The sequence below is a fragment of the Brienomyrus brachyistius genome, chromosome 15 (assembly GCF_023856365.1).
Source record: "Brienomyrus brachyistius isolate T26 chromosome 15, BBRACH_0.4, whole genome shotgun sequence".
Lineage (NCBI taxonomy): Eukaryota > Metazoa > Chordata > Actinopteri > Osteoglossiformes > Mormyridae > Brienomyrus > Brienomyrus brachyistius.
Window position 1 is genome coordinate 17,085,772 of NC_064547.1, and position 26,259 is coordinate 17,112,030.

The 26,259-nt window shown below is 48.9% G+C and overlaps 1 protein-coding gene across 2 annotated transcripts in view; it reads right to left on the minus strand.

Moving 5' to 3' along the window:
- pde4ba (phosphodiesterase 4B, cAMP-specific a) overlaps positions 1-26,259 on the minus strand; it is a 90,138-nt gene that overhangs the window by 44,704 nt on the left and 19,175 nt on the right. The window contains exon 4 of one of the 2 annotated variants that reach the window (XM_048976115.1): positions 17,899-18,131. In XM_048976115.1, coding sequence (XP_048832072.1) covers positions 17,899-18,131 — 233 coding nt within the window. Of the gene's footprint in view, positions 1-10,160; positions 10,349-17,898; positions 18,132-26,259 lie in introns of those variants that run through there. The other variant, XM_048976116.1, reaches the window with a different exon arrangement.

The window sequence follows — 26,259 nt, forward strand, 5'->3', positions numbered from 1 at the left end:
GGAGACCAGTCCATTGGTGTCTCCAGTTCAGAGGGTGTAAAGGTTCTGCATTAGAGCAGACAGCTGGATCTGAAGTGATGACTTCTGGAGGACACTCCTTCCCCCCGTCACAGATGCTGCAACGTAATAACGGACTGAAAAAGTGCGTAATGTCTGTAGCTCGCTTGCACAAGCGCGGCAGGAAATGTCACTGGGTGTTCGTGAAAGCAATTCAAGCTGTTGTTTTTGTTGTTTTAAGCTTGGACAGAAGCTGAGTGATTATTATACCGAATGATAAACTGATTTTATGAAAAGAAAGCGGATGGGGAGTCCCTGAAGTGGGGCTAGTCAGAAAGAAAGTGAGTAACGGAGGATGACTAAGGGCATACAGAGGCGGGGTCACAGGGGCACCTGCCCCAGCTGAAAGCTGATTGATCGCCTGCCCTGTCATTCATCAGTTCAAAACACATCATTGCTTAATAACGAGGGTAGCCACTCTATATGAATTATGCCCCCTTATGCCCTCCAAAAAAAAACACCTAGAATCACCCCTGTACACCTGTGCCTGTTTGACTGTGTCATGGTTTAGAATAGAATATTGATACTTCAATAAATCCCCGTGAGAAAATTCTCTTCACTTCGCCCGATCGTGCTTTCCATGACACACCCAGAGAGGGGAGAGCGAGCTTGGGATCCCAGTGAAGGGGCGACCACTGTACAGTGCCTGGGAAGCTGGGGGTTAGGGGCCTTGGATGTGTGTCTGTTTTGCTAAGGCCAGGCTTGGGCTTGGTGACCTTCGGATCACAGACACAGAGGCTTAGACTGCTGAGCCAGACGCCACCCCTACCTCAACCTCTCCGCGGTACACGCTTTACGCAGAAGATAACAGATCCCCTTCACCATTCCAACAAGGACCAGAGTAACACAAAACCTCGAGGTCAGCATGTTTAGCTGGCAGGCTAATTAGCACAGGAAAAGCAGAGTGAAACATTAAACCCAACACAACACCGCTTACTCTTCAACAGCATTTCAAAGCTCGATGTTTGACTTTATCTCAATAAATAAGTTTCTTTCCTTCTCTTGTCTAAAACACAACCCTCACACTGTAAAATAAAGCTCATGCAAACAGCTCATTTTGACCATCATGCGTATCGTTTTATGTAAGCGACAGTTTATATGCCATTGTTTGGGAAAGCAGCTCAGACAGTCCTTTAGTATGGGATTAAGGGCCCTGTTCTGGGGGCCAAAAGTGAGATCACTCTGGTAAGAGGGATTTGAACCAACAACCTTCCAATGAGAGTCACAGAACTACTCCACACCTCACCTGGCTGTCACCATCAGACCTTCCCACTCAAAGCTAGCGGGCAGTATCGCAGACACCCCCGCCCGATAACCGGTGCTCTCAACGACCAGCAAACAAGGGAAAAGCCCTCTGTTTGCATTGGACTAGTGAGCGCATCACTGTTTCAGCCATTTTGAAAGCAAGCAATTTGGATTCAGGTGGGGGAGGAAGGAGGGGGGAAATTTAATTAGGGGAGCGGTGAGCGAGTGGCCAGCACACTCTGTGTCAGGGGCCTGCAAGCTCCCCCCCCCCAAGCTGTAAAACTGACACTCCACTGCACCAACAATGCTTTCAGAGCCGAGGGGTGGGGTGGGACTCCTTCCACCGCCTGGAAGGACTTTCCAAATCCGTGTGACTTGTCTCCAGGTAGGTGGGGGGGCTGGGGGGGGGTGTTGATCACCCGTAAACATGTGCCACCGGCACATCATGTCTCAAATTTCTTTCCAGTCTGCAGTCCAAACAGCAGACAATTGCAGTCACATGCAAAATGCATGCGGGTGGGACAGACGCCCTGGAGACCGATTCACCTGCGGGGCCTTTTACTCACATGCAAACTCAAAGAGAACCAGAAGCCAAGATAATTAACACCTCCTGCAAAGAGGATTTACAGCTCGTTTAGGTTAAGATCTTTTCAAAAGGCTTTTCTACAACACAGCTGAGGCACAGCAAGCAGCCAGGGTGTGCAAACACACAAGTTAACAATGATGTCACTATTAAATTCTTGCCTCGTGGTGTAGGGTGGGGGCCGGGGTACAATTTCCCATAATTCCTCAACTCGTCATATCACCCATGTAAAGGCCAAAGTATTGCCACTTTTGGTAAAAAGAAACTGGAGGGAAATGCAGATGTAACACAATGGGGGCGTCGTGTGGCTTAGTGGGTTAAGCCTCTATGCCTGTGATCAGAAAGTCACCAGCTCAAGCCTTGACCTCAGCAGAACAGTCACATGTCCATTAGGTCCTTGACCAAGGCCCAAAGCCCCTGACTCTCTCCAGGCACATTGGATTATTGGATAAACGACTGACCCGACATGCAGACCTCGAGCTTCTCTCTCAGCTGTGTATACGTGGGTGTGTGTCTCAAAGGGGAGAGAAGGTGGGGTCTGTGAGAAGAAGCATGCCAGCATACCTAGGAGATCCTCCCACCGAAGAGGAAAGACTGACAACGCTGAACGGCGTGAAGTTCTGCAGGATTCTGAAGGGTCCCTGACCTCCAACGTCATCACCACTCAGGCGGGGGAAGCGAAGGCTCGAGAGCAGACTCTGCCCTGACATCGACTCCCCAAAAAAGCTGCGCGATCTGCCCACCGCAAAGTCAGCAGCAGAGACACGTGCTTCTTCTGTGTCCAACCACAGAGTGAAGGTCACACCAGCGAAGTTAATACCCAACATATTTTAGAGTCATACTGTCCAATGACAGAGAAGCACAACTTTTGTTTTTTTTTTTTAGCACTGTGGCATTCTGGGTATGCATGTCACTGGTACGAGACTTCTCCACGCGAGGGTCTTCCTGAGCTGTGGGGCTCAGTGGAAATCCTGCCCTCACAAACATTAACAGGTTTACGTCAGCTAACCTCAATGCCTGCAGGGAGCTGAGAGCCCAGTATTGCAGTCGCACATAACAGTGCACAGACCTCTTATTTTTCTTATTGCTATTAATAAATCAGATAAAAATAACTGGGGAGGTATGATGCAGTCTTTTACTTTTCATTTAATGCTTGATCATAATATCGGCACATCTTTCATTGCATGAGAAAGGCTGGCTCAGTGGGCCAGATGTCACCAGTGACGTCATCTGGAAGAGAGGGCCCATCTCATCGCCCTGATCCTCCACTGGATAGGTTTGGGTGACGTTCTTCATGACAGGTACGTAATGTTTTAGGACGAGACAGTGGAAACTGTCAGAGAAACTGTCATTTTTTGTGATTTTACATACATTCTTGTTAGACGTGGTTAAGAATGGTATAATATTTTTTGTTCAAGAGGTCATTAAATTATAATTAAATTATTATTAAAACTATTTAATATGCTACTGACAACATTTCTCAATCAGGATCTAAAAATTGCATCTCATAATGAAAAAAGACCAGGAGAGTTTGCTGGGGAAAGACAAGCAGCGTCCGCAGAGTCGTGTGGTATAAACGGCTTGTTAAAAGCGGCGTCGGATCGATGACACGGCGAGGCTGGGGGGGGGCTGAAAGTGAGGGGGGGGCAGCTGGGGAAGGGCTGGGTGAGGACAGCGGAGAGGCCATTAAGCTGAAGATTAATGTTAAACGATACTTCAGGAGGGGTGAGGAGCGAGCGACACCTGGTACAGCCTCTGTCCACTACTGGCACAAGAATGAGAACCAAAAAATACAGAACAGAACGTACCGTCTACTAAAGCTGCAGAACGCCCAAGAGCGGGAATGACGTGCTCAGGAACTGGTTCGTTGTTTTTGGGGGCCACTTCTGGGCCCCCATCTATCTAGTGTTGTGACTGTGTCGCTAACAAGTAGCTCCCAAATCTCATGGGTCTTGTGTAAATATGTGGTTTGCGAGAAAATATATGAACACAACCAGGGAGGAGGCGGCCTCTAAGGTGATGAGGAGGTGGCCTCTAAGGTGGCGAGGAGGCGGCCTCTAAGGTGGCGAGGAGGCGGCCTCTAAGGTGGCGAGGAGGCGGCCAATAAGGTGGAGAGGAGGCGGCCAATAAGGTGGAGAGGAGGCGGCTTCTAAGGTGGCGAGGAGGCGGCCTCTAAGGTGGCGAGGAGGCGGCCAATAAGGTGGCGAGGAGGCGGCCAATAAGGTGGCGAGGAGGCGGCCAATAAGGTGGAGAGGAGGTGGCCTCTAAGGTGGCGAGGAGGCGGCCAATAAGGTGGCGAGGAGACGGCCAATAAGGTGGAGAGGAGGCGGCCTCTAAGGTGGCGAGGAGGCGGCCTCTAAGGTGGCGAGGAGGCGGCCAATAAGGTGGCGAGGAGGCGGCCAATAAGGTGGCGAGGAGGCGGCCAATAAGGTGGCGAGGAGGCGGCCAATAAGGTGGCGAGGAGGCAGCCTCTAAGGTGGCGAGGAGGCGGCCAATAAGATGGCGAGGAGGCGGCCAATAAGGTGGCGAGGAGGCGGCCAATAAGGTGGAGAGGAGGCAGCCTCTAAGGTGGCGAGGAGGCGGCCTATAAGGTGGAGAGGAGGCGGCCTCTAAGGTGGCGAGGAGGCGGCCAATAAGGTGGCGAGGAGGCAGCCAATAAGGTGGAGAGGAGGCGGCCAATAAGGTGGCGAGGAGGCGGCCAATAAGGTGGCGAGGAGGCGGCCAATAAGATGGCGAGAAGGCGGCCAATAAGGTGGCGAGGAGGCGGCCAATAAGATGGCGAGGAGGTGGCCAATAAGGTGGCGAGGAGGCGGCCAATAAGGTGGCGAGGAGGGGACCTCTAAGGTGGCGAGGAGGCGGCCCTAGGTAGTAGTAAGGTAGACTCTGGCTGCAATGACCTTACGAGTCACAGTCTTCCACTAGCGCTGAGGATATTGCTCATTACTCTTAATCACAACACCCTCACCTACTGCGAAGGAGTTCTGCTCTCGCCCATATGCTGAACAGATGGTAAAATGCGCCTCATTACTGTAATATCATATATTGCATATATGTCGTTTTTAGCAAATAACTATATAGCAGTTATATACACACACTGGTTCAATTTAAATTAGGATCAAAGGTACTTCTCTTGGGTCATGAACCAGTAACCTTCAGGTGATCAGTCCTTAACCACTATGCCACCTGGGACCTGTTGTTATACATCTTTTAAAGTCCCACTAGGGATGGCTAGAGTTCTGGCTACCATGATGGTGGTGCTGAGTCCTGAATTGTGTCAGTACCATAACAGTCTGTGCCCGGACAGTAACCCTAGTGCACGCTCCCTCGCCGGTCCTCCCCCACAACCTGGGACTCCCCCTGGGCTTCTGACGCTGATTTCAGAACAGTTAAAGCATGCCCTTGGTTCCCTCCTTCAGGAAAGGTCATCGGGTGACCTCGGCTAGCCCCGCGCTGCTAACAGGCACCATCACGGAACAGAGGAAAACCCAGCAGCCCAGCAGCTACGTGTTGTGGGAGCCACTCATGTTCTTTACCCCCCCCCCCCCACTGCCGTGCACTGCAGTAACTATCAGAATGAAGAGTCACGCTGACACATACATGCAAATGGGGCATTAATAATCAAAACTTTTCGCAGCATGAAGCTCAGCATGTGACAGACCTTCTGTGGTGAGCAGGTCGTGCCAAAGCCAGGGAAGGTGGTGATCAGTGACCCCCCCCCCCCCCGGAAAAAAAGCCAAAAATCAACAAACCAATTACCTCCAGCACTATACCACATTTATTCAAATTTACAATCTAAATCAATGCATAACTGAGGGCCATTTGGGGTCAGAGATCAGTATTATTACCCTTGGAGCAGTATTTGGGGTTAAGTCCCTTACTAGTCTCAAGATTTGAACCTATGACCTTCTGGAAATGAACACAGATCCAGAACCCACTGAGCTATACTCCACCCAGTGCAGTGGGAGTAACTGCCAGTGTTCCAGGCCAGTGTAGGCCAGTGTAAAAGCAGAACAAAGAGAGGCAGGAACTGGACTCGCCTGAAAAGGACAGGCTTCCATGTTTTATGGAAATGCCGGCAGCATGCTTTGCAGTTCCCACTCGCATCCGTAATGTGTTCTGCATTTCACAGACATGTCTGATCACGGCGGGACGTTTGATTTCGTAATTGCAGTCTCCCAGACACTGCTGACGTGCTCTCCGCATTCGAAGCGGACCGTCGCCACGGTTACCCTCCTGTCCCGCTGACAGGACCCCGTCGGGAAAATAATAAGGGCTGTCACACAAGGGGAGGAAGATGGCGACATTAGCTTAGCGCTGAGTTACACCCGTCTTTAAGGCCCCAGACGGTACATTCAGAATGTTTACTAAGAGCTTTACCCCTCTAGGAGGTACTGGGGGGGTCGTAACAGCACCCAAAGCGGAAACAGGGCCAGACACAGCAACTGAAAAGATATTTCAGCCCATATTTACTCATCCTTAGCTCACAATGCTGGAAAAATGGGGCACTGGAGGCAAACTGAAGAAACAACAGGCGTAACTGAACATAGAACAGGTCTACGACCCTCAGAAACAGCATTTGCTAACCCATGAAACCGAAAGACGCTCCCACGATCACCAGCAGCCGCTGACGCAACAGAATATTTATGGGAGCTTTGGAGTTCGGAGACAGAATACCCATAATCCCCTGCTGCTAATGAATACACCACAAGCATGCCGATACATCAGCAGGGAAATAATATCTCAGGACATGGCAACCAGGGGACCAGAAGATGGCGACCTTCTGGAAAATTATTTGCACTTAGATCATTTAATCTTCTCTACAGAGGGGGATCTAGATAGATGGTCTTGGTTGACTGAAAGGAACATCACAGTGGTGACAGTTACATTAAAAACCTATCCCCAGTCAAATATCCTTGGCGTACTGACCTGCTCACAGACCTACGTTTTGCAGTAGTTCCTGAGGACGTTGTGACTTATGTCTGATTTATGATGCACCGGTTGCAAAGCTGACTAGTCAAATGTTTGGTGTCACCAAAGGTGCTCAACACTTACATAAATTTGCATACATTTGCATGTGAAGCCAAACCACAGCTTTGGCACCAGTGCGAGTGTTTTTTAGGAAAATGAGATCCTGCAGATGAACATCAGGCCACCGCAGACTCAAACCGATGCTATGAGACAGACGGCCTTCCGTTATCGAGTTCTCTTGCATGAGTCAAGGGCCAGTTCTCCTTATAACCATGGGTCACTATTTGCAGGCCGCATGCACAGGGGCCATCCGACCTCTAACCTCACAGAGGGCCATTCCGACCCTCTGTATCACCTACTTCTGAATAAACAGAGCGTTTCCATATTTACGCATCATTTCTCGCATTAATACTGTAAGTCCACGCCGCTGTCAAGCAATCCTTCCCTCACCAGGAATCGGGTTCTGTTACACCCCAGGAATAAGCAGCATAGGTGTGATATTCCTATCTTCTGGAGAATTCCCGTTCGCGGGCTGCAGAGCTGGCTGGGAGGACGACAGGCGAAAGAGAAAAAGCTTTCAAACGGAATGTCTATCCGGGCTGGCAGACTATCTCTCCTTGTTTTTCACATCTGATCCCGTGGAATTTAGGAACATTTATTTACTTCCACTCTGCTATCAGGCTCCGTTCGGAATTTTCCATCGAGTCATCAGATTTAAACACATTCCAGATTTAAACAGATACACATGCAGGATAATTTATAAGAGATGTGTTATTTGCGGGGAGAAAACACAAACTCACGTTAGCGTTTACCATTTTCCGTATGTGCAGATTGTCCTGGCTTTAAGTAACAGGCCACATCAGAGGCCATCGCATACTGAGATTAATTCGCCCACTTCGTGATTCCCACGGTTTGTTTACCACTTGGCAAATAAAACTAGATGGGAAACAACATCTCAGATGGTTCGTTCATCAGACATCTTCCATTCCAGCCCTTGATCCATGACCTTCTGATCACGGGCACAGAGCTGACGGCCCTAATCCAACTGGGTGCATAAAAATTTGAACAAACCCAAACAGCAGCCAGTGCATTGACCCAAAGACCATCAACCATCACAGCCAAACGTCAAAGTACCCCAGATCCTTCCTAAACAAAGGTATACCCACATTTAACCAGACAGACACTTCTCTGCGCACCTCAAAGCTATCTGAAGACCTGAAGACTTCTGGGCTGCAGTTACAGTCACTCAGGTGCAAGACACAACATTCTCTGATGACAGGGTCATGGAGAGCAGATGAACAACCAAAAAAATGGACTCAAACAGCAGAAAATCCCCAAAAAAACTCAAACTTTTCACGCTATTCTCAAACGATTCAAGACAGTCACTGATCGGCTGAACAGCTACTGAACTCTGAGATGAGCCAAGATGGAGCACAGTCACATGTTTCCATGGTCCAATCACAGGGCAGTTTCCAACTGGTCTTCGGCACCACTGAGAACTCCAACTAGACCAGTACTGGCAAGCCATGGTGGGTAAACTGGAAAAACAATACTGATGGAGAATTAACATAATGACCAAATCATCATGTGCTATGTTATGTACGTTAAAATTCCCATGGATCATGGATAACTCAAGCATCCTTGATGTTGATGTCAACATACTCAGATTCTTTTCATACAAGTCAAATTCATATGCAGTTCACCAAATATTTGATCCTGCGGTTTGTGATTTGTGATTGCAAATGATTTTTCCATTTTATTTCCTTCAAACTGAAAGCTCAAGATTTGACTTGTGTCACTGGTTCGGTGGACATGGGTGCAGTCACAGTGAGTCAGCCTTTATCCACACACAGCTATCTGTAAATAATTACATGTAATACAACTGGTTTTGCAGGAATAGGTTGATATTCAAAAGCAAACAAAGCAGGCAGCAGTAAAAACACACTCATTGAAATTCACTTCAGCTGGGCTTCCGCTGTTCCATCAGCCACCAGCGGGGGCGATGTCTCTGATTGGGAGAAGAAGGAGGAAGGGCAAGATGGCCACCTGGTGCTCAAAGCCCCATTACATGCATAATCCCTTCGGGGGGGGGGGGGGTGGATGCTGAACATATCAAAGGCCCCCAGCAAAGACATTGATTGGGAGATCAAATCAGCAGGACGGTCACACTAAAGGGCGGCAGCTTTGATTCACACTGAACTAAATGCGTCAGCCCCCCCCCCCCCCCCGCCGAGATATAAATGAGCTCTAGGCACTCAAGACCAGTCCAATAGCGAGGTGCACAGTCCACATGCCCAAGGTGACGCAGCAAACGCAAAAACACACACACACGGACATACACACACTTTTTACTGACTGCATCCACACTTGCAGATGACCGGACAGGCAGTTCCCTGTATTCACACTGTGCCAGTGACGAGCTGTTACACACGCAAGGAGCTCCACTAACGGCTGGAGATGAACCCTAAACCAGCCAGTCCGTTTCATTCAGACCCTGATAAGCTCAAGCCCTGATAGCACATAGCCACTAATTATACAGTGTGTGTGTGTGTGTGTGTGCGTGTGTCTGTGTGTCTGTGGCCTTTCCCCATTTTGCCCGACCCACCGCACAGAAACAATCAGTGGGTCTCCTCAGAAGCTCGCCCACCGGTACAATATTGATAAGCTTGGTTTTGAAAGCCCAAACACATGGACTAAGTGTCTAATTCCCTGCCATTGTTTTATCGATGATTATTCAGACATGACCTCCTGTCCATAAGGGTGGTAAGACTCAGCAGGCTGAGCTGAGCATCAGGCTTCATCCTTATGGAAAATGACGGACGCAGGGCTGGATATTCAAACCAGGTGGCCGCAGGAGCAGCGACGGCAAAGGAGAGGAATGGAGTCCTTCGTCGTTTTAGGGAAATCAGCATCGGCACAAGCAGGCAGGACTGGGAACTGAGCGGCACCTCGAACACGAGAGCTCATGCTCCCCCCGACGCTTACGCGGTAAAAGGATCAACACCCATCCGGAATCACTCACCGCGACCCCAAACTCCACCGGTGTCACGGCACCAGCTGGCTCAGACACGCAGCTCCGTCTGACCTCCCCGAGTTACCCTCGGCTAACCGGGTTAGGAGTGTGTGAGCCAGATTCTGCTCCTGGTTTTCGCCGGTTATGCCTGCCGGATCATCCCTGCCGGATCTTCCCAGGTGATTCAAAGCAGCCCAGAGCCGGGTCAGCGACCCCCCCCCCCCCCAAAGCGAGTTGTCCCGCTGCACAGAGATGCACCCCCGCCCCTCGTCACCGGGGGGGGGGTTGCCTTACCAGGTGTGTGCCACAGTGAAGCGTCTCCGCTGTCGCACGCTCTTGTTCACCATCATCTTCCTGAAGAGGCACGGTGAGGTGCGGGGAGAGCCTCCGCTTTGGGTGCCGGCCCCCGGGGGGGGCTCCAGCTCCAGCCGCACACACTCCCCACATGTCAACTCCACGCCCGACATGCTGCCGTCCTGGGGGGCTAAGGGGGGCGACTCTGAAGGCTCCGGCTGGGGGTCGGGGCGCTAAATCATAAACAGGAGCAGGGGGAGAGGGCGATCCCTGCTGAGCCAGCTGTATCTGCCACACCCCCTCGGTGTTCCAGGCGTCTGCTGCGTGGCGTTCCCTCACACGGGTCTTCCGAAAGACTCCCACTGGGACGACGACTAGAGGGAAGGCACGGAAACACCCGGAAAGGATGACTGCTAGAGCACCTCCCCTGCCTCCTATCCGCTCTCTCTCTCTGTCTCCCCCCGTCTTCCTCTGTGTCAGCAGCTTTCCACCGCGTCCGTGAAGTACACACCCGCACGCGCTGAATCCATTCAGCTCCAGGAACCTCCTTCATAAAATATTCATCTGGGTCTCTGACAGAAGCGTTCCCTTCGTCTAGCCACTCTCTCTCTCTCTGACCCCTCTTCTGCAGCGAGAGGGGCTGCAGTCACAAGCACAGCCTCGCAGGAGCAGCCGAGCCCACGGTTCATTGAGAATAAACATTTCTGAAGTCCGTACATTCAGACAGCGGCCGGAGGCCCCGCCCCCTCCGCGCTCTGATTGGCCGCCAGCCTTTTTGACGACAGCCTGGGATGATTTGTCGGGGCTTTAGGTGACTGTGGATCTGCAGCTGAATGCTGACCTTTAGTGTCTCACTGTCATTCAAGACACAGATTTTTTTTTTTTTTGTTAAATATCACACTGGAAGGAGATGATATTTATAGTCAATAGTCTTGAGCTGCGGTGTGTCTGCCTTTGGAGGGGTATCCTTCATTTACACAGAGACGTCACGGAGTAAAAATAACGGGTTAAAATTTCAAATAAAAAAGCGAGTCTGTGCATTTTTATTCGTCACAGCTACATAAAGGCCTCAGTTTATGGGCCGTAAAAGTCCAGATGATTCTAGAGTCATAAACCAGACCTGCCCGCAACAAACCAAAAAGGAGAAAGTGCATCTGCTTAAGTCATACAAACTGAGAATGTCTGTCACACGCAAGGCGCTGATCCCGACACCGGGAACGGCGCGGTCTGGCACGTCGGCGTCAGCGGCGTACAGTAACGGAGGCAATTATTTCTCGAGCTGCCACAGATTACACTAATCTCTGCTACTGTCCTTGCCATAGCAACAGCCACCAGCGGTTCCCCCAGCGACCTCTGTCGGGTTTCTGTCAGTGACCTTGAGATGGGGGGGGGGGGGGGGGGGGGGGGCAGCTCGCTGGCCACACTGGGGGGCAAAACAGACCCCATGACACCGCAGTGCCTGTCCTGTTCAATCGGCACAGACATATACGATGTGTCACTGTTTTGTGTGCACAACAGACACATGGCCGACGTGCAGAGAGGTTTTAACACTGAAAACCTTTCTGGCAGTTTCCCCTCCAGATACTGCACACGAGGCACCTCAAAGCATTTTTCCGCTCACTCCCATCGGAGTTCAGTCCCCGTCTCCTGGCACTAAGCTGATATTAGCGCTCCCTAAACCATGTGCCCTTGTGGCATGATGACATTTTGTCGAGCCGCGCGTTGCCTCTGGACACCGGGTGACATTGAACTTCAGCTCCAAAAGACAGGCATGCGACAAAGAGAGGCACATGCAAAGACGGACACGGAGGGAGACGGGGATCCAGGAAGATGCACGCATTTAAAAACAGGCCAGTTGGAAGGCAGGCTAATTTGAATGCATGCGAGGCGGCCGCAGTGAAACACAGACACACTACAATGAAAGACGGGCACATTTCAGTACGGGCACGTGGAGAGAAGGGCTAATTTAAAAACAGGCATGTTGAAAGACAGCCACACTGATACGCGGGTGTATTGAAGGACAGGCACAATGAAAGACGGGCATGCGGTGAGATGGGCATGCAGGAAATGCAGGAAGAAGGGCTAATTTAAAGACGGGCACATTGGAAGACGGCCACTCTAAAACGCAGGCTAATTTAAAAACAGGCACACTGGAAGACGGCCTAATTTAAAAGCAGACACATTGAGAGATGTGCATGTGAGGAGATGGGCATGCAGGAAGACACCTTAGTCCTGGTCTTTGTGCCTGAAGTCCTGAAGGAGGGAAGTGACTTGAGAATGACAGGTTGACAACATTACAGCGCAGCAGGATTGCTGTGAGTTCAGCTTAAACCCAAAGGCAACGAGTACAACTGTGCAGGCATCCAGGTCGCCTAGGCCTGAGTAGCTTCTTCCTTACATATTTAGGGCTGTTGGACACAGAGAGGTTTCTCGCTCTGTTGTGTAATGGTTAATGAGTACATGTACATCACGCTCATGACAGGAAGCACTCTGACAGAATCAGCGATAACAGGAAGTAGGAAGAGGGTCTTTGTGAAAAGTAGCTCAAAGTCTCCCCTTAGCGAACAGAGCGCGATGGGATGCTTCAGGTTCACAATGCGAGAGCCGGACCAGAGAGACCCCAGAACAAACCGCAAGCCTGACCGAAGAGAAAATGTGACAATGTGGAGGTCGAGGCTTCTGAGGTCCTGGGCCATTTCCAAAAGTAGAATACAAGACAAATGATTTGGAAGTTTGGTGTACAGCTGGAGCCACTGGGAGCCCGCATGGAAATGCAGATTAAAAAAAAAAAACAATTCTAGCTTCCATCTGACGTAATGGTGTCCTACATACTGAAAAACAATTATGCTCCAAAAATACAGCTCGCCTCTCGCTTGGAGACACGGTGAAAAAAATCCATCATTGCCACACCAAAAATAAGAGGAAAAAGGGGGAGGAGGCAGGCAGGAATATTAAATGAAGGTAATACTGCTCTATAGCACTCTGAAGAGAATTCGGCAATTAAAAATATAAGCAGGAGTTTCGGGTGAAAGAAAGGAGAGAAGAGGAAGGAGAGAAAAGGAGTGGAGGACAGGAAAGGGGACAAGGGAATAAAGAGGAGATGAGAGGAGGACAGGAAAAAGGAGAGGAAAGGGGACAAGGGAATAAAGAGGAGATGAGAGGAGGACAGAAAAAAGGAGAGGAAAGGGGACAAGGGAATGAAGAGGAGAGGAGGACAGAAAAAAGGAGAGGAGAGGGGACAAGGGAATAAAGAGGAGAGGAGGACAGGAAAAGGGAGAGGAGAGGGGACAAGGGAATAAAGAGGAGAGGAGGACAGGAAGAAGGAGAGGACAGGGGACAAGAGAATAAAGAGGAGAGGAGGACAGGAAAAAGGAGAGGAAAGGGGACAAGGGAATAAAGAGGAGAGGAGGACAGGAAAAAGGAGAGGAGAGGGGACAAGGGAATAAAGAGGAGAGGAGGACAGGAAAAAGGAGAGGAGAGGGGACAAGGGAATAAAGAGGAGAGGAGGACAGGAAAAAGGAGAGGAGAGGGGACAAGGGAATAAAGAGGAGAGGAGCACAGGAAAAAGGAGAGGAGAGGGGACAATGGAATAAAGAGGAGAGGAGGACAGGAAAAAGGAGAGGAGAGGGGACAAGGGAATAAAGAGGAGAGGAGAGGAGGATAGGAAATAGGAGAGGATGCTGAAGGGAGCACTGCACAGGCATTTCAGGTGCCTGAGATGCTTATTGATGCAAGATCTCCACTGCAGGGAGGAGAAGCTGAGCACAGACACATTGGAGACGCCATTAAGGAGCAACGAGGCAGACGCCGGGAATGAATCACGGGTAATTACTGAATAATTACCGAAAACAGCCGTGCTTATGAATTGGATTAGAACACAGATGGGAAGATATTAATCATTTTTATAGAAGCAAAGAGTGTTGATGTTTACAAGCATCGTACAGTCCTATCAAGAGGGAAATAAGATAGAGAAGGTGTAGAGTCTCTTACGCAAACACACGCGACTGATGAGGCTTAAATAAAGCAATAAAATCATGCAAGATGTTTTATTTACCGTTTCATTAAATACGGAGCGCTCTTAAATAACAACTCCATATAGCTCCTAAGCTTCTGAATTCAAAGGTCATTTTCATCAATAACAGCACCCCCTTCTGGCCATGACTGAAATACACAGAAGTTATTGACTGAGAACACAGCTTCTCCAAATGCATTGTTTGTCATCGAGATATTTCATGTGGCACGAAGACCAAAGATCTTCACAAAAACAGCAATCGACGTAATCAGCCATTCCGTGCGGGGGCGAGAGGCCAGGGTGACCGGATATACCTCGGAGAGGGCCTTGTAATGGCCTGTTCCTGCTCAACCCACCCACAAGCCCCCCCAGCCACCCATCTACCAGCTATGGACCCAATAAATGTGAGCTACTCCACAAATAAATAAAGATCCAAACAAGCCCCATAATCATATGAGCTAAACTCTGAAATACTAAGAAACAAATAAAGAGAATGAATGAATATTTATTTTGGAATATTTGCATTTTTGCTTTAAGTATAAACACACCATTTTGTGAGGTTTGCAATAAATATCAAGATTTAACTGATTAAACAAGAAGGTAAGTCACCCCCCCCCCCCACAATGTAATTACCACAACAAACTGACATTTGGGTTGCAGCCATGAAAAAAGTCAAGAATTAGAACATGACGGACGTTGGAGAGGCGAGCAAAGTTTGTTGTTATGCAGAAAACTGCAGCGGCTTTGATCACGTGACACCGTCCGATCTATTCACTTCCACTTTCGGAACTTCCCACAAAGGAAGGAAACCTGACCTTACGTGGTTCAGAGGCCAGGCTAAATCGGAACGCTAAGCCAGTGTTTCCCAATCAGACAGTCCACATAAATGTTCGGAGGGAGCAAAAACATGGACCGGCTGCGGGTCCCTGAGGACCGGATTGGGAAACACTGCGCTAAGGGAATCACGTGCTTAGTCCTAATCATTTAGTGGCTGTATTTCATTATACGCCACAATGCCTGGGCACCAACAACAGGTGTTTACGGGAGTAATGCTCAAACAAAAGGCTCGCCGTGAAACCCAATCCAGTTCTCCGAAACAAACATGTGACTGAGAGCAACGCCGCAATTTATGGGTCAATTTATAGAGCAACCATCTATTCACCTATCCTGAGGACCAGAATGTTTAAGGTTAGTTTTAATCTTTTATAACAACATCCAATTTCAGCACTAAAATTCATTTAATAAACTACCATACACCACTTTGCTCAAGGGCAACAAGGACTACCTACCTAATCAAATTCAAAATTAACACACTAATCCGTCTGTATTTCATGGTCGACTTACAATCGCTCATAGATACACGCAAAAATAACATCGACAGCCCTAAGCTTTCCTCTAAAGTCATCAAACTAAACCAATTGTGCTCTATAAGCTAAATAAATAAGTGATGTTAACCTGCTTTCTGAGCCCTTAAAGGGGCAGTTCTCCCCTAAACGAAATCTGTGAATAATTTCCAGTAAGAGAGACTGTTTAATTTTTCAAAGGTAATTTTCTGGTGCTTTTAATCACCATTCACTCCCACTATATTAGACAGAAGCTGACATTTCCACAGCCGATATCTCCAAAACAAAGCAACTCCCAGATGGACAGACAGCACTAAAGCCACACTAAAACATATTCTGTTTTTGTTTTGCCGTGCACTGGCCCTTTAATAATGTTCACACAGGGCTGAAGCCCATCGTTATTTTAGCTGCAAATGTCTTTGCTGTGATACAGATCCACTCTCGGACTTTAACTCAGCACACCCTCTCAACAAAGAACCTCCTGGCCCCTGTGAACATGGACTCGCTTACAAATCCAACAGGTTAAACTTCAACTGGGCTCTTGTGCTTCTTTTCATACATGCAAGAGACCTCTAGGGGGCAGTATTGACAAGCGTGACGCTGCTATGAGACGTCTGCTACTTCTTACGCACCCCCTGGCTGCGTCCGTCCTCCTGACAGAGTTCCGTCTCAGGTAGAAAGTGCCGACAGGCTGCATCTCAGTCTCGCCCAAGGGCTTCTCCAAGGATTCCTTGCATTATCGTTCATTTAGCTCACAGCATCACGTTCCACAGTAAACGTTCCGTCAACCGTGACATTCCTTTTCACTATCGGTGAATTTCTCAATTCAGTCGGCTTTTAAGGGATAAAGGCTTCGCTCTGGTTCCCATTCTCAAGACCAGTAGCAAGTTCATTTCAGTCGTCGACTTATCGATGCAGGAAACTCGGCAACGCGAGAAACGCTCAAAGCACTTATGGGCTGATATCTCTGGGATTTCGTCCACCAGTAGCCTGTACAGCCTGGGGATGAGAGTGAACCACAGTTTAGTGATGCATAAGGCTATCAGTGGGTTTGCTACATTTTCATACCACGTTGTTTTTTTTTTTTTTAATCCTTTGCCATCTCTGATGGATTCTAAATTAGCAAAATTTTTGGCTGGAACAAAATACCCTTCGGTTACGAACCAACCTAATTTATTTTGTGTAATAAATCTTCCTTCGGATCATCCAGGACTGTAGGTGGGGCGGGGGGGGGGGGGAGGAGGGGGGGCGGCCTGGAAGATTTCCCAGGTGATACAGGCCCCAAAGCTGCAGAGTGACACTCCAGTCCAACCAGGCATATAGACACACAAACAATTTAGAGATTCCAACTAGTCTAACCGCACATCTGCGGACTGCTGCAGGAAACCCGAGTACTCAGAAGATGCTTGTTTCAACACAAGAAAAACACGCAAATTCACGACTCGGATGCAAAAAGCCGAAATTTGAACCCCCAAACCCTGCAGGTGTGACCCAACAGCGCCACCCACTGAGCCATCCATGTATTACATTGGCTTCGTTCATAGCCAATCACCTGCTGGACCAGACGCAGCCCCTTCTAACCTCACATCCTCGTTATCCAGACGCCACTAATCCATGCAAGCTCCTGAAATGCCAGCCATTCTCTCAAGTGTCCTCGAGTCCACTCGAGTGTGCTCGTCTGCGATCGAGCCTCTTCTTCGTCGCCGCATTCTAACCTGCAATCTCTCTCGTTTGCCTGCGCCGCACAGAATCTGGATGAGGATCTGTCACGGGTTTAGTAATTTACCTGTAACTAGACAGAAAGGCAGGGCAGTAGTGTGGCAGGGAGAATCCGTGCACCTCCTTAAGTGGAATGTGGTTCCCACCTGCTGTATGTGTTTCTCCTGTGTTAGCAGGGCTACATGACTCCAGCTCCACGGCTGTTTCGGGTGGATGTGTGCCCCTAAATTGCTGTGTGTGTTTTTTCTGCCCAGCAAAGACCTGGCGTCCCTTCCGAGACGCACCCAGAGCTTCCTGGGCTGGGATCCAGGCTCACCGGGACCCTGCACTGGGGGGGTGGATGGGTTTCAAAAAAAAAAAAAAAACTCTGGAATCTTCACAAGGACATTCATCCCCCAAGAAAGTTTACAGGCACGCGACAGATTTATAAACATTAAAAGCCGCTGCCATTATTGGTTTTGGAAAATTAACCCAGCTTAAACACTTTACAAGGACAGGAAACCACATCTCTGGCGGCCAATCATTTGTTAGCACCTAGCACAAGAGGATCTTCCGGACTCTACTATTAGGGTCGTTTCCCACGCACACTGTCCTGCATACAGGACCGGTCTACGTTCCATCTTTCAGTCTTAATACACAAAGGCGAAGATGGGAAGGCACTCACGCTTCGGGGTCCACGGGAGTGATGTCGATGCGGGGCGGCACGATGAAGGGCAGGGTGGTGGGCCGGGCGACTGTGTCCTCATCGGGGGAACGAGGTCTCTCCGCCTGCCTCCAGGACAGCGGGGGCAGCTGTAGGGTCCCCGAGTAGCGCCGTCGCCCCCTACGCAGGTCCACCCCCAGTGTGCAGGCGGCCGGGGCGGACAACTCACTGCAGTCCGGGGCATCCCTGCCGTCCTGCAGGGGGCGAACAGGAGCAGATTGTGGCAAATCGACAAAAACCGCTGCATGTTCGCTGTGCTTCCGAGTAAAATTTGCTTTTCACAAATTTAACTCTTCACTGAGGGCCGAGGGTCAGAACCACGAAGTTACTTATGATACAAGAAATGCAAAATAGGTTCTTTGTATATTTCTTACATCTTATATTTGTCTTATGCCCTGCGATGGGCTGCTGGGTTGCTGCTTTCATGTACCCGCAGATTCCTGGGTGGGTTTTGAAGTCCTGCAACCCTGCATAGGACTAGTGGGAAACACTTTTGCCCAAAACAATCCTTATATATGGCGGTCAATGAGTAACAGGTTAGGGATGACCTCCAAATAACCAGGTTCGATTCACAATGGTGATACAGAAACTCCCCCACTAGAGGGCGACCTAAGCTTTCCCTTGCGCCACTAATGGGGGTGGTGGGGGGGGGGGGGTGGTGGTGGTTGTAGCTGCCAAGATCAAATGGTGACAGGAGGACACTTTGTACCTCACAGAAGAATGAGGGAACAGCCGGTATAAACCAAAAACGGTCCCGCGGGCTCACCGCAGCATTCGCGTGCTCCACGCATGTCCATTGTGAACGGCGAAATAAACTTTCATTTATTCTGAAAGTATTTTATGCTGTCCAGTGTAGCGTGTGCAGTGAATCACTCCACTGTATCATCGGCCATCATCTGCTTTTTCCCAACACACACACAAACACACACACACACACACTGTATAATTAGTGGCTATGTGCTATCAGGGCTTGAGCTTATCAGGGTCTGAATGAAACGGACTGGCTGGTTTAGGGTTCATCTCCAGCCGTTAGTGGAGCTCCTTGCGTGTGTAACAGCTCGTCACTGGCACAGTGTGAATACAGGGAACTGCCTGGTCTGTGTGGATGCCCACGGAAACTGGAATACCTGGTCAGGTGTTTCCCGCCCCACCCTTGTTTGGGCCGGAGGGCAGCCTGGTGCTTCTGCGCGGCTGGAAAATACAGCACGGCACCTGCGACCCCCCCCAGCAGGAGACCCCAGGACCTCAGTGGACAGAGATAAACAGACCCTCTGTCCGAAGGGCAGGAGACTGCTTGCTGACTGTAAAGTACCCCCCCCCCCCCCATGAGAGGTGAGATTGCGGTGTGATGTGTGTGGCCAACAAGAGCGCTGGCAAGGAAGCAGGGGGGTGGGGGGATCACAGGTGGCTGGGGTAGACTTAGCTGGGAGAGAGCAGGGTGGAGTGTGTGCCGGGGACTTAGAAGGTAAATATTATGGTAGATCGGTCATCGTGGGAGCTCTTCCACAAAGCAGGATTTCCCAGTTAGCTGGATAAATGTGAAAGCTATCCAACAGGAGAAGTGGTACGTGGCCTTCCTACTAAAAAACCCTTACAAGTTATCTGGCTAATAGCGAAATCCTGCTTTGCGCAATAATCCCCTGAGCTGTTAACAGGAATATCATCGCTGTCCAATGAAAATCGTGTATCGCCATACTTTAATGACTGACTTTTTACTATAGATGGAAAACCCCCCCATTCTCCTGTCTGCTGATAGCATTCCACATCTAATTCACCAATGAAAAGATGTTTTATTAAAGATCTACTAAACTACCATTGACGCTTGTACTAGTTAACATTTGTATTCATGATGATCATTCGTATGGATTACTTTATATCGCTAATTTCGTTAATTGTGAATACGAAGCTAGATTTATATGTATCTTGCTGACACAGTGTTACAACGTATTATGTAATAAATGACAAACATCTTGGTTGTTTATTACATAGTACACAGTATTACATTTTCAACGTGAAGAAGTACAACTCCAGTATTTTGTAATAACCACTTGTAGTACATATTACGTTAAAGCCGTCTATTACAAAATGTGGCAGATTATTACAAAATACGGACGCTGTTACATAATGAAGTGAAAATTTGTAACATTTGTTGCATAAAGCGGCATTATTACATAATGTGTTGTAACACACTGACATATTTGCCTCGTCACCAATTCATCCATTTAAAACAACTTTAAAAAAACATTAAATGCTGTTGTAAGTCATCCACTGACGGCTATGTACTGACAGCTTTCTACCGCGGCACTCAGGGTGTCTCAGGGCACAGCTTCCGGTTCACTTTATAAAGGAGTTTCTGGGAAAAAAAAAATAGCTTTTTCATTCTGCTGAAATAATGGATTTTTTCATTGGACAGCGACAGCAGGGCAGGCAGCTGCTGTAGTACCTGATTAACAGGAAACCAGGGAGAGAGGCAGCAAGATGAAGAGCAGGTAGAACATACATACGGAACCAGTGCTAACACCTCCCCCCCCGAGCCGCATGAGTGGGTAGAGGGAGAGCGGCTCCGTAGGTGCATGCTGGGGAAAAAGAGGGATAGAAACTGAGCACGCTGGCACTGAACCATACAGGGGTGGGGCATCCACAGGGAGGGGCCCATCGGCTGAAACTACTGTCTCAGAGGCTCAAAGACAGAGGGGGGGCAAGGAGAGAACACACCGATGGCGACGACGGTGGCCGTGAGTGCGATGTGATGTTAGCGCCTGGGAGCGGTGGGTCATTCCTGTCTGTGTCGGAAGGTCGCAAGTTCAAGTTCTGGGGTCGGCAGAGTGATTTCGCTCTTGGGCCCTTGAACAAGGCCTTTAATTCCCAGTTGTTCCCCATGGCCTCACCTGAGCACACAGTGCTGCCCACAGGCGGCTATGCCATCGCCATATTTACATTTCGATGTAGATCTTTACATTTCGTTTGTTTGTATATTTGTCATGCAAATAAGGCACCATCAAAACTGCAGGGGTCAGAAGGCAAATGAAGCCGGGTGTCTCATAAATGGGCACATTGTGTTGTTTGGTTTGGAGGGCAGGGCATGGAAAGCGGGAGGGGCAGGGATCGGCCTTTGTGGATGTGAGGGGAAAATAAGACAGAAAAGGAGGATGTGAACGGAGGAAGGATGTGAACGGAGGAAGGATGTGAAGAGTATGCGGACTGACAACATACCAGCCCCATCTCAGGGTATTTCTCATTACAAAGATCTCAAAGATCAATCCAGCAGAGCTCCTTTGGGATGTGGTGGAACAGGAAGATTGTATCTGCAGCAATTGCATGTAGCTAACATGTTAACAAGGACCAAAGACTCTAAGGAATGTTTCAAGCATCTTGTTGAATTTATGGCACAAAGAATTAAGGCAGTTGTGAAGGCAAATGGGGGTCCAACCCGGTACTAGACAGTATCAGATGAAGTGGGGTTGCGGTTTTTGTCAGTGCACTTTACACGCCTCGCCGCTGTATGCAAAAGAACATCCCCTTTGGATGGGTACAGCATATAAATGAAATGTCTCATTTCCCTATCTTATCCCATGCTGGTTTGCTTTTTGACATCATAAACGCGTGTCCATCACTCACATCTCCCTATTCCTGACGTGACGGATGATTTACAGTTACACCGGCACTGCAGGTGGCTATAGCAGACGAGGCCCTCTGGGAAAACCCTGCGTTACCGTCCTCCGGGGCGAATCCAAAGAGACACAACTCAGCCAGTCAGCTGGAGAAAACGGAGACGTTGCATAAAGCCCAGAGGACAAAGCAGACAGGAAACCTGATGTGGATCCAAAGGAACTTACTGGAAGACTTGCAATCTGATGTTGTCAAAGTGACGATTCTGTTCTCTGAGCCCAGCTCACAATCCCTATATTGTGTCACTGGCGAATTCAAGCTTGTGCTAAAGCCATATAGAAGTGCCTGTATTGAACATAACAGTGAAAAACGAGAGGCGGTTCATGATACTTTTGACAAGGAAACAATGTCTCTTTTCCCCCCACAGATACTCTTCTGTGCGTTTTGTAATATTGACACAGATCCCTGAAACTTGTCTCCAGTCTCAGGTATCATCTGCACTGCAGAAGACAGGAAGAACCTCGTCTAAAAACCACCGGGGCAAAATCTCTCTGCTGTGAATGAAAACCCGTTTCTCGAAATCACTTGACAACTCTGCTAATGTCCATAAAACCCCATCTTGAGAATTCTAGTCGACATAATAACTTAGAATTCTTGGCTTCTATCCCAGTTCCTCATGCCATGAAAGCATTAGACTTCTGGATGCTGGGCAGATAAAAGAAAAGTAACTGCTGACTTATTTAGGGAGGCTGCAGATGGGAATCGATACCTTCTGGAGGAGCCACGCCCAACACTCAAAAGAACAGAGAAGAGAGATGATAATGGCCGTAAAAAAGAGAGAGAAAACATATCAAAGACACAGGAGCTAATTCTAAGGATTCACACAACACTGCTCTCATTCAACAGAATTCCATTACATGTCACAAAATGCAGGATTTCTTAAAATGTTCAATAAACCTTCTACATCTTTCACCTGCTTATTTTGGAATCAGCACCTCTTGTCGGCATGCTCTTGCATACGTAAAGAATTGCATTATGGGCAATAACAGCAGTATAACACAGAGATGACACCACGGATGAGTCAACATTGTGCCAAAGCAACAAACTGCTACCAGCAACACGCAAGACGACCTGCAGTTTTCAGTGTCAGTTGTCCTCATGTGACATGTGTCCCCATGGGCCTGTTTAAAGTAGATGCAACACCCAGTTCTATAATTTTCACCACAGCTGTTCCACAAAAGGCCTGCAAAGGCCAACTGAGACCATCTGAACAATGGAGTGTGTAATGTTCAATGAACGTCGGCACAGAGAGCATCCAGGAAGGCCGATAGCAGAGAACATGAGTAACTCTCCAGAGGTGAATTAAAATCTCCTCATTGTCACTTTTTTTTCCTGCATGCTTTGCTTTTTTCACGATGTTCAAAATGTGCGTTAATTAACCGCTGGGGTAAACGGCATCCCGTGTGACTGTGCTCCCCAATACCCAAGCTCTTTCAAACGGATCGCATGACCAAAATGTTATTTTACGTATATAAACCCAGTTTTGTGAAATTAAACAAAGGGCCGTGATACTTTTTCATTTGAGGGAAAGAGGTGCTGGTTACGGAAGGCTGACAGCAAGCAGCTGTCCCATGATTCCTGTGGACGGGGTCCTAAACGCTGTTAGACACAGCCGGCCGCCACCCGACACAGGCTGAATGTAGCAGTGACTTGCCATGGGGGGGGAGTAACAGCTACATCTTAAAGTTCCAGGCGGCTGTGTCGACATCAGAAGGACTGCGGTTGAGGCAACGGGTCCAACATTAGGGATGAAGGGATGAAAAGGAGAAAACGCACAGAAAACATCAGAGGTTGTAACAGAACCTCACGAGGACAGAGTCTAACAGCGTTTCACCCAGACAGTTGACAGAGAAATCTGGGTCTGGATCTTTATTTGCTGGACCGGAACTTTCCACCTCGGAATTTAAGCAGCACGCATGTTTTTGAGAAAGCAGGGGTGGCTGGTCTGTAGAGCAATTAGGGGTTGGGGGTCTTGCTGAAGATCCCAGTAGTCACATGACTCTGCCGACCATGGGATTTAACCTCACGACCTTCTGATCACAGCCACAGTCTCACTGTTCAGCTGACATGTAAATACTGGCTTATTTATTCATTTGACTCTTTGCGCTTCCACCTGTCACTTTACTGCTACCTGCACACTATTTACGGACAGTTGATTATTGTTTAATGGATTGTCTCTTCATACTTGTGTCCCCTGTTTCACAGTGTTGGAATTAAGCAACCAAACATTTCATTACACATTGTACTGAGTATAACTGTTCAGGCTAAACTTTTCAGGCAGAATGCCGTAGCACTAGAGTAGAATACGAGAGGCTGGTGTCAACGTAGCGCCATCGCCCAGCTCTGTCCGCACATCTCACCCTTGTGATTTATCGCGCCGAACGGTTCTTTGATGAATGCACCCTTCAAGCCTAATCGTTTTCGGTCCATGGTCCTAGGAGGATTCTCTCATGCCACCTTCACCCCGGGCCTCGTCAAGCTCCAGATTCTCCCAGATTAGCCAATCAAACGCAGCCTGGCTCGCGGCGAGCTGGGATTTCATACTTATAACATATCGATTACCTGTCTGAATAGGACGGGAAAGCACAGGAGCTGATATTTGGTTTTCAGCGGGAAGGGGCTGAAGCTGCTGTTTTTGGTAAAGTGTACGATTTTATTTGTGCGACTGTTACCCAATGGCATTACATTGTGAAGTTCTGCTCGTCTGAAGAAAGGAACCAAACAAAATAGAGCAGGACGATAAATTCAGGCCGTACTAAGATGTACGGTTCTGTCTGGGTGTTTTGGAAGTACAGCCTATGACACATTACCTGCGAGTTCCTTTTAGGTCATATTTCTAGATTTGACTGTCGCTTTATTTATTTGACGAGTGCAAAAATTAAAGATTGAACGTTAGAATGGTAGAATGTAAGAAACAGAGGGCTTAAAAGAAGGGGATCGAACAGCTCTGTGAGCACGACTCTAACCTCGGTTCCTCTAACCTTGCAGTGAATCTGAAGACTAAATCAACATTTACTACCATCATGAGTCACTTACCACCATAATGCACGGATACCCCCCAAATAACCTCCCACAGTGTCTGTGAACCGAGACAGGCGCTGAAGCCACTGGGGATCTCCTGGAAGACGCAGCTTCCTGACATCACAGGGCTTCCTGAAGGCACCCCCCGCATAGCACCTGGGTGGACCTCGCCACGCCTTCCCGCCACTCAGAGCCATCGTACCGGCAGTAGGTACGCGGGAGGGAAAAAACACATTGGGAACGCAGTAATAGTGTGGGGGGGGGGGGTATTCCTCGAGGGTGGGGTACAACCTTTCCGAGGACCCACAGGCCTTGGGATTTCTAGCAGCGGTGCTGCCACGTTCGAGGGATGGAGTTGCTATGGCGACCATCTACGGTCCGCACACTTCTGAAGTAGAACGGCTGGATTGGTCTGAAGATCGCAAACGCAGAGCAACGGACTTCAATCGCTCTGATTGCCTGCATTAGAAGCCGCCCCCCCCCAACCATAATTTCTGTAATCATCTGAAATTTAACGTCTAAGAAGACATCCCCCCCCCCCCACCCCCCCGTGTCAATACCCTGGAAACAATAAAGGTGGATTAAAACGAGAATGAAAACTCAGAGGAGGGGGAGGAGGGGAGCGGCGTGTAGGTGAGTGTGATGGACGATGGGATACATGTGCGTGTGAAATGTGTTTTGTGGGTCAGCTTCCCTGCAAGTTGATTCAAGTAGGACTCCACATGCCCCCCTCCTCACCTGAGCTGAATCTGTAACAAATCCTCCACCCCCACAGTGATGCCTGAATGGGGCTGCATGTAATCAGGGCCCCCTCCCGCTGGCAGTCTCGTGCCACTGCACCCACTTACTCTCAATATCCCCCCCCCCCCCCCACCCCGTCACATAAACAGCCCCTGTAATCCCATAAAAAGCTGCCCACTGCCCAAATACAGGGAATTATGTGGCCGCAACCGAATACTGGCAGCGGATGTGGAAGGGCTGCACGCCCTGACGGAGAGAACGACAAACCCTGTCGGTCACGTCATCTTTGAGGTGACCCTGAAGCCGCCGAAATTCAAGGGAGAAGAAAAACGATCAAATTATTGAAATGATTTCTGGTTTTACGTCACGAAAACCTACAATTTCGATAAGGGTGTCTAGACATTATATAATTTACTGTAAAACTCACACCACCACAGTCTTTGTAAAGACTTTCCCCTCATTTAAATGCAGTTAATTAATATGTAATTAACATCTAATGCCATGCAAACACAACTCTGAGAGAGATGTAGATTGATCAACAAGCAGTTAGGCGAAAGCCTCTGCACTTCATCTGGGCTAATTCCAGAACTGAGTTTGAGGAAGAATCCAAAGTCTACGCTGAAGGAGACCACGGGGGAGCTGGATGGAGCACGTGCGAGGTGCTGCATGACCTCAGGTGAGATATGGTGGCCAGGGAGCACCAGGAGAAAGGAGGAGGTAGTCACGGCCTTCTGAGGCACTAATGGCCTGAGAGCAGGAGGACAGAAGATCCATGAAGATGCATGAGGGATAAAGTAAGGAGGGGGATTGGATGGAAGGGAACCTCAACGCTGAGGAAAGCAGAGACCAGCTGAGAAGAAGCCCTAAGCCTTGTTGATGAGGTGACCAGCA